This window comes from Astyanax mexicanus, chromosome 4 (genome assembly GCF_023375975.1).
Source record: "Astyanax mexicanus isolate ESR-SI-001 chromosome 4, AstMex3_surface, whole genome shotgun sequence".
NCBI classification, from domain to species: Eukaryota; Metazoa; Chordata; class Actinopteri; order Characiformes; family Acestrorhamphidae; genus Astyanax; species Astyanax mexicanus.
The window spans coordinates 12,829,761-12,843,566 of record NC_064411.1 but is presented as its reverse complement, the minus strand read 5'-3'; the positions used below and the strand labels follow the sequence as shown (position 1 = coordinate 12,843,566).

General features: G+C 37.1%; 3 protein-coding genes across 11 annotated transcripts in view; all 3 read left to right on the top strand.

Annotated features, from left to right (window-relative positions):
• Positions 1-5,453, top strand: part of LOC125801418 (zinc finger protein 239-like) — a 203,934-nt gene extending 198,481 nt beyond the window's left edge. Inside the window, exons 1-2 of one of the 2 annotated variants that reach the window (XM_049478132.1) lie at positions 2,368-2,439; positions 3,905-5,453. In XM_049478132.1, the coding sequence (XP_049334089.1) occupies positions 4,051-4,938 (888 nt within the window). In that variant the 5' untranslated portion in view covers positions 2,368-2,439; positions 3,905-4,050 and the 3' untranslated portion in view covers positions 4,939-5,453. Of the gene's footprint in view, positions 1-2,367; positions 2,440-3,904 lie in introns of those variants that run through there. The other variant, XM_049478133.1, reaches the window with a different exon arrangement.
• LOC111196715 (zinc finger protein 484-like) overlaps positions 1-13,806 on the top strand; it is a 353,380-nt gene that overhangs the window by 237,521 nt on the left and 102,053 nt on the right. The window lies entirely within an intron of this gene.
• The window catches only part of LOC125801379 (zinc finger protein 271-like), a 44,175-nt gene continuing 38,665 nt past the window's right edge, over positions 8,297-13,806 (top strand). The window contains exon 1 of the mRNA XM_049478008.1: positions 8,297-8,384. The gene's annotated coding sequence lies outside the window, so the exon portion shown is untranslated. The remainder of the gene's footprint in view (positions 8,385-13,806) is intronic.

The window sequence follows — 13,806 nt, the reverse complement described above, 5'->3', positions numbered from 1 at the left end:
AAAGGAGGTGGTGTTAATGTTGTTATGGTTGTGTGTTGAGTTGTTTCAAGGGCAAAGCAAACTCACATTGTTATACAAGATGTACACTGATTACTTTAGATCACATTAAAGTGTCATTTCTTCCGTGCTGTCCCAGGAAATATTGACAAATGAGAAATACTGTATTTTTTCGGTATTCAACTGTCTAATGGTGAAAACTGGAAAAAATATTTTTACTTGCAGAAACCTGAGAAAAAAAACAGAAGAGGGATTGTGGTGGCTGGAGTCTCTGTGGGAAGCAACACCACTCTCCTTTTGACAGAAGATATGGAGAAGCTCATCGTTCCACACAATGTACTGATCAGCTAATTAAGCGCCTTCCAGTCATCGTAAACATTTCCTATGAGGGAGGCGTTATTTGTTCTATTGACAGCCCAGCCTTTACAGAGGCATAAGGCCTTAAAAATGTCTTTTCACATACTAATCCAGTTCTAATCTGACCCATAATCTGTTTGTTTTTCCATCCCCTGTTTTCTCCTTTTCAGTTTAGGGGAGAAGTTATATACATGGACTTGATTTGTAGTCAATAACGAGTATAAACTTTTGTTGAATAGCCCACCTCCGATCTCCCCCAACATTCCGAAATACAGTGCGATAGTTTATATACACAATACCTTCAGCTAGTCAAGCCACAATAAGTCAACTGACAAGAAATGCTTAAAAATGCATCAATATTATAGAGATATTTTCAGCAACAACTGGAAAGTCATGCATTTCCCCAACATTCATTTTCAGACCTTTCCTGGCTTAACTACGAAAAGGAACTGTGTGTATAAGAGTGCTTTAATCTAGGCACTGTGTGTATAAACAGTGTTTTTAATAAACTATCTGTAGGAACTGTGTGTATAAAAGTGCTTTAATAAACTATCTGTAGGCACTGTGTGTATAAACAGTGTTTTTAATAAACTAATCTGTAGGCACTGTGTGTATAAACAGTGTTTTTAATAAACTATCTGTAGGAACTGTGTGTATAAACAGTGTTTTAATAAACTATCTGTAGGAACTGTGTGTATAAACAGTGTTTTAATAAACTATCTGTAGGCACTGTGTATAAACAGTGTTGTAATAAACTATCTGTAGGAACTGTGTGTATAAACAGTGTTTTTAATAAACTATCTGTAGGCACTGTGTGTATAAACAGTGTTTTTAATAAACTATCTGTAGGCACTGTGTGTATAAGAGTGTTTTAATAAACTATCTGTAGGAACTGTGTGTATAAACAGTGTTTTTAATAAACTAATCTGTAGGCACTGTGTGTATAAACAGTGTTTTTAATAAACTGTCTGTGTACTTTTAAAGTTCTCACTGCCTTGCTTTAAATATCATCATCCTTGGAATTCTACCAGTGAAGTGTGGAGCTACTTTGAGTTTGTTGTTAATGGTGTAAAAATAGTGATTTGTTTTGTATGGGTTAAGCTATGCCCCTATCACTAGCATTGTGGTCTGTTGGGAGCATTAGCTAACAGCGCTGTATTTCAGAATGCTGGGGAGAATGTAGGTGGGCTATTCAACAAATGTTTGTATTTGTTATCATGATTCACTACACCCTAAGTCCATTTCAGTTCACCCTTAACAACAAACTATTCTGCTATCTGAACTTTTTTTGTTCCATATTTTTCATTCTGTTGTTCACTTGTGTTTTTGCCTTGGAAAAGTGTTCATTTATTAAGCCAATTGCACTACCTCACATCATACTACACACACAGATGTTCATATCTATGTACAACAATGAAATACTTATATAATTAAATTGTTAAAATAAAAACACGTTTTTGTGCATTATATTTATTGTTTTATTTTGTTCTTTTTTTGTATATTAAAAAAAAAAGTTATTGCTGGAAATGAATCAATCTGCTGTCAACTTCAGGAAGCTTCGGTTGATTCATCACTTCAGAACAACCTCAATGTACAATGTACAAAAGTTATAAGTCACTCAGATTTAGGAGACTCGGTTAGTCTTATTTAGAAAATGTTGACCAGATAATTATTAAAGCTTATAAACTGCAGTTTTAATCCATTTAAATGAGCTCTGGGTGTAACTCCAGCATCAGTAGCAGTAATGCTAGTAAATCTACTTAATACAAAACATTAGTTTTAGAAAATGGAAATATAGAGGTATGTTTTCTTTCCTATTTTAGTGAAATACTTTGTTCTACTTTGTAAAATTAAAGGAAAACTCCAGAGAAGTAGTTATACAGTGTTTTAAATGAGAGTTTTAGCTGTTTAGCTCCATTCAGCTCCATGCATTGAGGACTCCCTCGCGGGCTCCCTCTAGCGGTGATGGGGTATAATGTGATATAGCGGGAGAGGGGGCGGGGCTCTACATAACCCGGATGACGCTGAGCTTCCGGAGTCTGTAGCTGGAGAGGAGGAAGAGCGGGATCAGCTGAACTACAGAAGGTACGGAGAAGTTTCTCTCTCTTTCTCTCTCTCTCTCTCTCTCTCTCTCTCTCTCCATCGCGCTGTTCTACATTCACTCCTACACCCACATCAACACCACCTTCAGCACCTTCAGCATGTGCAGCATTTACACCACCAGCACTGGATCTTCTCCTAGCTCTGCTCAGCAGTCTGACTCTGACCCACAGACACAGGAGGGGGGTTTGAGTAGGGGGTCGTGGAGCTGGGGATGGGGGGGCTTTACAGATCATACACAGGATAACGGAACCTCACACTCCTGCCCTCCCTCCCCCACATCACTAATACACACCTGAGATAAATCAGTTCTGTGGAAATTCCTTTTTAAGTTTGTGTGATCAGTCTCTACACATTTCTTAGTTACACTAATTTAGTTTAGTTTAGTTAATTTTCCTTTACTTAATCCGGTTCCACCACAACAGTTGCTGGTAAGTCATGTGACTCTCCCGCCAAAATAAAAGTCCACTTGTAAAATATTAAATGTAAGAATGAAAGATTTAGTGATTATAGTGAGGAAAAGTTCAGGCAAGAAGAGGAATTTCACAAGTAACATTTATTAGCTTACTGATTTAACAGAAAACTTGCTATTTCACTGTAATAACAAACACAAATATTAGCAAATTACAACATCTTTAGCTCCGCTGTTTTTAAGAAATCCCAGTTAAACCATTACTGTGGAATACAGTCTCCAGCTGCTCTTTTGCTGATACTTTAATAATGATGATAATAATAATAATAACAAAAACATGAATTTGATAATAATAAGAAGAAGAAGAATCACACTTTGAGCAACTTGACAAAAATACACAATTAAACATTTGTGTAAGAGGTTAAAAAGACTACAAAAATAATTGAAAAAGAACTACATAAAATAATATGAATTCTTACAAATTGTTATGATTGTGTTAACCTTTAGTAAACAAAAGAGACTCTTATGTTTTACACTCCTGTTGGAGGTTGGTTGATGTGTTGTAACAGTAAAAAGGTCATTATTTTGCTGTGATTTTATTTTGAACTACAATTCCCTGCACCAACAAGACAACTGCATCGGATCAACATTTCCAAAAAACACATCTTGAACTCAGGAGCGCATATCACTGTTAGCCTGAAGCCAGTGTGGTGGAAAATAATGAACTGTTATCAGGAGTTGTTAAAAAAAAAAATCAGGTTTGTGAAGCATTGATTTGGATTAATGTATTTGGTTAATGTGTGGAAACTTTTATAAATTGGTTTAAAGGAAAAAGCTTTGGACATCATCTGTCGTGATGAAGAACAAATCAAGCATCGGCAATGTGATTCGAACCAATGTGTGTCGTTTTTTCGGCACACGCCTCAAAGCTTCAGATTAAAGGGTAACATCACTCACTTAGAATGACTTAGAATCTCTTTAGTTAATTGACCTGCTTTTATTTTAATATTCAATGGCATTTTTCTTTGTGTTTTCCAGAAATTAAAATATTTTCCTGAAATTCATCACCAACAACCAGGATATTTAACTAAGAGCAAAGTTAAACTGCTGAAAGAGGTGAAGCAGAAGCCGTCCTGAAGAATCTCCAGAACACGCAGAAATTGTTTGCTACATTTAAAAGACAAATGAAGCCAAGTCCCGACATGGAGAAACATCAGCACTCTGTCAAGAGTTTTACTAAACAGAGTAATCTGAAAAAACACCAGCGCATTCACACAGGAGAGAAACCATATCACTGCTCAGACTGTGGGAAGAGTTTTAATAGACTGGAGACTCTAAAACTGCATCAGCGCATTCACACAGGAGAGAAACCGTATCACTGCTCAGATTGTGGGAAGAGTTTTAATCATCAGAGTAATCTCAAAAGTCACCAGCGCATTCACACAGGAGAGAAACCGTATCACTGCTCAGACTGTGGGAGGAGTTTTAATCAACAGAGTCATCTCAAAAAACACCAGCGCATTCACACAGGAGTGAAACCATTTCACTGCTCAGACTGTGGGAAGAGTTTTACTACACAGAGTAAACTTAAAATACATCAGCGCATTCACACAGGAGAGAAACCTTATTACTGCTCAGACTGTGGGAAGAGCTTTAATCGACTGGAGACTGTCAAACGGCATCAGCGCATTCACACAGGAGAGAAACTGCATCACTGCTCAGACTGTGGGAAGAGTTTTACTGAACAGAGTGCTCTCAAAATACACCAGCGCATTCACACAGGAGAGAAACCGTATCACTGCTCAGACTGTGGGAAGAGTTTTACTATACAGAGTAATCTCAAAAATCACCAGCGCATTCACACAGGAGAGAAACCGTATCACTGCTCAGACTGTGGGAAGAGTTTTACTGAACAGAGTGCTCTCAAAATACACCAGCGCATTCACACAGGAGAGAAACCATATCACTGCTCAGACTGTGGGAAGAGTTTTACTATACAGAGTAATCTCAAAAAACACCAGCACATTCACACAGGAGAGAAAAATTTCCCAAATTTGTCCCATGGCAATTAAAAGCGCAAATCATAAATTCCACCAGAAACAAATATGAACTGTATTTAACAATGGATTTTACAGGTTCAGCAAAACTATTCTTATCCAGGGATGATGTGTATAGAATTCCATGTTATGTTTTTATGTCTTGTAAGTTTGAATATTCCAGGACATTCTTTGTGAGACAGAGCTCAGTTTTTAGGTTAGTTACTGTTGCGCAGTAAGGTTACAGGCTCATTCACTCCCTCTGCTGGTGTTCTTGTTTGTCTATGGTTCAGTCCAATTAAAAATCTGTTACTATAGAGGGATATAGAGGGATATTTGGTTGTGTTGTATTACTCAAGTTTTATACTCTCTTATCTTTTCCTTATTGAATATTAAATGTTGCTTATGGTTTTTTTAATCTCCAAAGTTACTAAGAATATCCAAATAATGTCGTTTCTTAATTGTTTTTATCCACTACAAACTATTATCTTTGTATTACTTCACCTCTATATTTACCCATGTGTGTTTTAATAAACAGCTTTTATATTGCAGATCTCCAGTCTCATTGTGTTTTCTCAACACATGTTTGACATGAAACCTATAGGCCTGAGATTGTCATATCCAGTTATATTAAGACTATGGTTTGTGTTTTTTTTCTCCTAAATCTCTTGTAATGTAACTATGCATAACCAGTCATATTAAGACTATGCTTGAAGTGCAAACAGAGACAGAACATGTTTTAAGCACAGTACAGTCTTGTTGGTCACTCTGTTACCGTCTGTCACTCTGTTAAAAGTAGCAGAAGCATCTTCTATGCCAGGAGTATTTAATTAGAATTCAGAATGATCCAGTTATACAAAATTCCTCGCCTGTCTCTCTGTCGCACTCGGCGTGACTTTAGTTTTCGTCCGTTCTCGTTTTTTCGCCCATTCTCGCCCAGGTTCACTATCTCCTTATAAAGGCGTTTTTTTCACGGCCATGTCCCAATTCAACAGCCGGAGCAGCGGGCCCGCGACCCTGACAACACGGGTTCGATCCCGCGTGAGGAGCGGTGTGTTTATTTATTTATTTTTTCCACGTCTGCACAGATCTGATTGACTGAAGAGAGTGGTTGGTGATATAACCTCACACGTGATTGGTCTGTGATTTACTGCGCTGCAAAGCGTGTATACAATTAAATCCTTCTCAATAGGTTTGGGTCCGGACCCGGACCACGGTCCGCCCGTGACCTCTGTTCTATGCAAATTCCCCGAATTTTCCTCTTCTGCTCACTGCTCAACCACCAAACTCGCTGCTACTGTGTTGCCAGTTGCCAGTGTTGTATCTTAAAAAGTCCACACTAAACTGTGAGAGGTTTAAGCTTGACGAGAAATATCGTCACGTCTTAATCTCGTGAGATCTCGTGCCACGATACAGGATTTGCTATTTTACTGACCAAATGTATAAACAAAGCATTTCCTGTTTTACTGTCTATTGTTATTGTTAGCTAGCCTAGCTAAATGTACAAATGTAGCATTTGCTGTTTTAATGACTATTATTATTGTTTGCTAGCTAGCTAAATGTTCAAATATGCAGTTTGCTGATTTACTGAACATTATTATTGGTAGCTAGCCTAGCTAAATGTATAAATGTAGCATTTGCCGTTTTACTGACTTTTATTATTGGTAGCTAGCCTAACTAAATGTCCAAACAACAGTGTTTGCTGTTTTACTGACCATTATTATTGGTAGTTAGCCTAGCTAAATGTACAAACAAAGCAGTTTAACAGGGTTTTACGGCCGGTATTTATTTATTTTTTATTTCTTGCATATTTTTTTTCTTAAATGTAATTTGTATTCTCTTTCAAGCATTCATTCGGTATCTCAGTATGGGATACGCCACTCTCGCATATTCCTCATGTAGCCCCGGCTAATATATATATATATATATATATATATATATATATATATATATATATATATATATATATATATATATAGCACCTTTAGATTTTACAACTGTGAGATAAAACAGATAATACAAATAAAACTGATATAAACTACAAAGTGAAATATACAAGTTAGTGGAAAATTAACACTACATATACATATAATACAGAATAAGATACAGAAATAATTTTAACTATACATGCAGAAAAAAATATGTAATAAAGTAAAAAATAAGGAAAGTAATGCTTAATCTTCCTTTGTTAATTTTGATTTATGTGGTAACTAATATGCGGAAGGAAGAAAAGCTTGCGCATTTACTAACAATTCCCTACTTTACCACATGATGCCACTAATTCCCGCTCTCTCCGCACACTTTTGAAGGCATACGCATGCCTTAAACCTTGCTTAAATGTACGCTCGTTTTCACGCCAAGTATTTCTTTATAAATCACAATTCTTGCGTGAGATGTTGCTCACGCACATTTCTGCCCTCTTTTTATGCGTACGCACTCTTTATAAATGAGGCCCCTGCTCTTTATGAGGCTTTGATTCAGCAGTAGATTCTCTCCTGTCAGATTCCTGTCAACATTAGCCTGTTAGCAGCTAACAGAGTTAGCAGTGAATTAGCTCTCTTTCTCTTATACTGTTTAATAAACTGAGAAAAGCACGAATAATTTATGGGTAAATTTATGAGATTAAACTAATTCAAATTTAATTAGTATAATTAAAGGCTGATTTTTGGTAAGTTAGGAAAAAGCTGAATTAGCTAGCTTCCTAGTGTTGGCTAAGCTAGCTACTGAATGTACCCAAAGTTTCTGAGGAGAAAGAGCATTTATTTTCTGTTTTCTGTGACCTAGAAAGGTTTTTAAACGGTTTGGAGGAACTAATTGCCACCATTCTAACAATTCTACAAATTACTATCTGTTTTAAGCTAATTTGCCTCAGTAAGAGTAAATTATCCTCAAATTTTACCTCAGTTTATTTAATTGTTAGCGTTTACTAGCTAACAGATTTAACGTTTATTTACACAGTTCTTAAACTTAAATTTAGTTGTTTTTTTAAAACATTACTCACACCTTCACTGTTTCTTATAATTCATATATTCTTTTCTCTACAGTGTACAAATCAGTGAGTCTTGGTGAATGTTTCTGTTCTTATTATGGTAAATAGGGCCTGCAGAGATTTAATAGAAGAATCTGTTCTTTAGAACATAATGTTTTATATCATTATTAGAAGCACAAACACACCTGAGATTATTTATATTTATTTATATTTTACAATTACTGTTACAAAGAGCCAAGAGTTGGCCCAAAGACTTCAGGAGCTAAATAGCTCCTCCACTGAGTCCCTCCCACAGTGCCTGCAACCCTCATGCTTCCGCTTGTTTAGCCAATCAGAGCGATGCTGAGACTGAGGGGCCTCAGTTTGGGGCTTGCATACCACAGATAGAGAGGACTTCTGAAGAGGAACAGTGGAGATAGTGGACGGTGTGCAGCTTAGTAAAGTTTTGTGGGATTACCGAGGACATTTGATTCTTGTGTGCATTCAGATACCTGTAAGTACCTACACTGCTGTTTATTCATAAAGTGTAGATAACTATTACTTTCCAAGTTGTAGGTGTACTTTCAAGGAGTTACATGCTATGCTAACTGATCAGCTCTTTGTATAGCTCTGTATAGCTTCTAGCTGTTTCTGATCTGCCTATTATTATTACCAGATAATACCTTATAGAAGTGTGTATCTTTGTTTAGGTGTTAGTGTTGTAAATTGTAGTCAGTAATGTGTTTCAAGTAGTAAGTATCCCTTTTATATCTGTTGTTTCAGAATCACACACTCACACAGTCGGATTGCATTCATCTATTCTGTATATACCACAACTCCTCTGCTGCCGTAAATACTGTTTTCAGAGTACATCATCTCCAGCATTTTAATCAGATGCACCACAGTGGCTTCTACATGGTTTAATACCAGCTAGCTCTTCTTAACAATTACAATACGATTTTAAAATTGTCCTGTTGAAAATATTTATCATTGGTTCGTTTATTGTATCTATCAGAAGCAGACTGTATCTGCCCAATATCATTTATTTTACTCCAATGTTCAATACACAGAGTGCATTATTAATATGATGGCATGTTGAATCAGAATTCTCACAGTAATATATGTTTACAGAAATAGAGGGTCAGGTGGACGGGTGCTTGTGTTACAGAGTGAACAGGGTGGATTTAACACAAAACTGCTTCACAAGACTCAGTGCTAGATAGTGTAAATGAAGCATCAGGCTGGAGGATTAACACAACAGACGAGGCTGAAGTTGGCGTCTTATTCGCCAGTGTCTTATTCGGATTTTCCGGTCCACCTTAAAAAGTCGAAGTACCAATTATTCGCCAGTAGAGAGCAGGGTTGAGCCGAGCAAAACGAGTTTGGCATTTAGGGCATATTACACTGAGAATACATTGCCTGTTCTGGGTATTTCCAGTTGCCCGAACTCCAGATTATCAAATAGTCTGTTGAATTTGACACCACATTATGAAAATATAACTAGTATACTGTGCCTAAAGAACTTAACATTTAATGTACAGTTTTTTTTTTTATTATGAGCCTCTGAACTTGGCATTTGAGAAGATTAAAGGAGAATAAATTGCCTGTTCTGCGTATTTCCAGATGCCCTAAATCCAGATTCTCAAATAGTCTGTTAAATTTGACACAAAATCATGAAAACATACCTATTACACTGTGATGAGCCCAAAGAGCTTAAAATATTACTGTACAGTTTTTTTATTATGACCCTGTGAACTTGGCATTTAAGAAGATTAAAGAAGAATAAATTGCCTGTTCTGCATGTTTACAGATGCCCTAAATCCAGATTCTCAAATAGTCTGTTGAATCAGACACCACATTATGAAAATATACCTATTAGACTGTGATTAGCCTAAAGAGCTAAAAAATATTTTTATTATGACCCTCTGAACTTGGCATTTGAGAAGATAAAAGGAGAATAAATGACCTGTTCTGCATATTTCAACTCCAGATTAACAAATAGTTTGTTGAATTCGACACCAAATTATGAAAATAGAACTAGTATACTGTGAATTGCCTAAAGAACAATGTATGTTACTGTACCATTTTTTATTATGACTCTCGGAACTAGGCATTTAATACAACTTTGAAGTAAAACACATTTCCCGTTCTACATATTTCTAGTTGCTCTTACTCCACATTATCAGTCTGTTGAAATGTATGCTTATTTCCCACCTCTTTATAACAATATGTCATGCAAGTGTGTGCCTTATTTAAATTCATGCCTATTACAAAACTGCTAGTATTGTATGACCATCTGAATATAAAAAATCCGTTTTAATTACACTTTATTGAATCAATGTATGACGTATAAAGTTTTGATAACTTCAAAATGGAGTATAAACTGCATTATTAGTTTATCACTGAAATATTTCATTCAGACACATAACTGTGAAACAATCTACACAGCACAAAGTACTCTGCAAAGCATGTACAGTTATAAAAAGGTAATTTATTTAAAATAATATTTTTTACACACAGATATATTATGCCGGCCTTAGTCACAACGCAAAGGCTGAGGTTCCTTTCTCAAAGATGTTTAATGCAGAAAGAGTACAACACCAACGTCAATACCGTAGAACTAAAAGTAAAAGAGTGCATAACATAGAGTACATCAGTTTCATAGAAAATCAAATCAAATTTATTTGTATAGCGCTTTTTCCAGCTGGTGTTGGCACAAACCAGCTTTACAGAAACATGATTACAGGACAAAGAATTAGGCAAAATATTAAACATAGAAAATACACAATACAGAACCCCCAGTGAGCGCGGAGGCAAGGAAAAACTTCCTCAGAGCTGCAGGAGGAGGAAGAAACCTCGGGAGGACCAAGACTCACATATAAGGGGGGACCATCTTACCACTGGCCAAACAGCTTTTAAACTAATAAAAAAAAACGTATTGTATACATCCATACAGGTTTTATATATTCAGGAGTATAGCAGCGCCACTAATGGAAGCAGTTAGAGTTCATGGAATCTTGGATGTAATCTGTAGTGGAGAGTAAGATGGATAATGAGCAGCTGATCTGTAGTGGGTGATGGAGAAGAGATGACTTCAGAAACTTCAATCTGTCTGGGGAACAGGGGACATGAGAGCCTGAGGGTCCAACATCCATCGGTATCGGGTCAGACAGGTGGGCAGTCAGTAACTCGGAAGAAAGCAGAGAGATGGAATTAGTTTTAACTGGATTTATATAAAACAGAGAATATAAAATATTATCAGAGTGTGGCAAACTATTGACTCTGGCAGATCAGAATATAACTGGAAGACATATCATTTATCCTCACAAACTGATAACGATCGGTTAAGTATGATTTAAACCATGATAAGGTCAGGTTACTTTACAGGTAAGAGCAAAGTTGTTGGGCCACAGCTTTTTCAAAAATTTTAGAAATCAATGTAGCTCGTGGATGTATGTATATTATGACTAATATGTAATTTAAGTGAAATAAGGTAATGATCTGAAATTGCAGAGGTTTGAGAACGAATATTCAGTTCATCTACCTCTTTTTACCTCCTCTACCGGACAATCTCGGATTGTGTATATAATTATAGCCTGCAGGGGCGGCTTCATTTAATTCTTCATATTCATATTCATCAATCCAGGTTTCTGTCAGGCACAGAACATCGAAGTTCTGATCAGTGATCATTTCATTCACTATAACTGCTTTTGAATTTAGAGATCTGATATTAAGTAAACCAATCTTTAGGTTTGAAGTGTTAGTGCTACAGTCTGGAGAAGATTTTTTAATATAGGTTAAGTTATTTAGATTAACTGAGTTTTTCAACGTTTTTGTTTGACTCGGGGGACAGACACAGTCTGAATACACTGGTATCTTGGTAACGTCTCTTTGCAGCTCACAGACAGTTGGTTAAGCCTCTCTGTTTGCGGCCTGGTCCCGGCTCTGGATTGTCAGCAGCTTCTAACACTACTCTGCCAACTAGCTAAAAGATTATTTGCTATGCTGCATGAAAGTAAGGCAGCACCCTCCCGCCTGGGGTGGACACCATCCCTACCTAAAAGACAAGGCTTGCCTTCAAACTGTAGCCAGTTATCTATAAAGCTCACATTATTTTCTGCACACCACTTGGACATCCAGCGGTTCAGCGAAGAAAGCCTGCTGTAAGCTTCATCACCACGCCTCATTGGGATGGGGCCAGAGCAGATTACCTCCTCGGACAGCGTCTCGGACACCTCACTACTACAACCCAGAATCCAAAATCCATTGGAGCGGATTTCGTTTATGGTCATGGCTCGTCTTTGATGATGCACCTTTTCGAGGAAAAGCTTTATGAGTAGGTGTGACACATGATGCCCTTTTGGAAGAATGGCGGGATGTTTGACATGAGGATGAAGTGCTGATTGGTTCAGTCTTCCTATGACCCTTGTCATCAGTAAACGGATTTAACTTATAGAACCTTGTAGACTGGTTCACATTCACATCTTTCTTTTGTTTCAAAGACTTGTGGTATGAACTTTCTCCGTACCCCAACACGCTAGCATATGATGCAGCTCATAGCGTAGAATACTGCATTTGCCAAACCATCATCAAAATTACGTTTTATAAACGTCACCGTAGATTCAGCAAACTTTCTTCGCCTTGTGCAGCAAGATATTTATGCCCGAAGTTTGCAGATCCAGGAGAGAGATCAGAACAGGTGAACCTTTATGCGAAACACTGATGGTGATGTTTCCATGTTATTGTTTTCCCACCACAGGAACCCAAGATAGTCTTGATCCTTTGGAGCAACATGGAATTGATGGAACATACGTTCTGCACAAGCTCTGTTATTTGGCAAACTCGGTCTCTCTTCTTTAAAAGGCAATGGCATTTCAAAGTGACCATCCGCTTTTTGTTTGATGCCTTTCCTTAACTTTGCCAAAAAACATTGATCATCCTGTGACATTGTGACTTCTTCACTATCCTTTTCTATAAAATCTGACTCAAAGACCTTCATTATGTATGCTGGCATGACTATTTCCTTGACTTTGTTTCTACACACAAAGTAGACTTCAGATATACCTTTGCAAGATGGCCAACAGCTGGTAGGATCTGCCACATGATGATTCGATGACTAACTCTGATTTTGTCTTCATAGTAATTATCAGAAGTGTTGCAGCCAATGATGATCCAACCCAACACAGATTTTTGTGCAAATGGTTGACTTTCTTCACCACTAAGAACTTCTCTGTCAAGTAATGCCAGAGGACAATTATAGCCAGTTAACAATCCTACCTCGCAGTCAAGTTTAGGAGACATTTTATCTACAAGGTGTTCCAAGTGGGGCCAGTTCTTTGCAATTTCACAGGAGGGAATGTGAGATCTATTTGTGGGTATGTAGCTTCTGGTATAGGTTGTAGGAAGGTTGATTTTCATGTCAGACCTGATGCCTCTTACTTGAAGTCCATTCAGCTTGTGGCTGGTCACAATCATGATTTTGGATGTTATTGTGGAAATCTTGAGCCTAACAGGTTCTTTTTTGCATTCAGTGATTTTGTTATGTCCTCCAAGATGAAAGTAGTGTCGCTCTGAGTGTCAAGCAAAGCATACACTAAAATCTCTTTCTCTGGTTCTGCTAGAGGTGACACATATACTGGAATGATTGATGAAGTATAAGAATTGTTTATTTCTTGAACAACTCAGTTTGAAGTCACATTGGTTGACTCTTGCATCATTTTTTCTGTTGCATCTTGCATAAATGTTTCCATCTGTATGTTCTTGGTTTTCCCTTGACTGCTCTTGATTTTAACATTGATCTTTGTTCCTTGTTCTTTGTACTTGATCGCATTTTTCTCTATCTTGATGTAGGCATGTTGAGTGAAGCCTTTCACATTTGTCACATACACTTCTAGAAGTGCAGTTTTTGGAGTTATGACCACTGTTAAGGCAGCCGA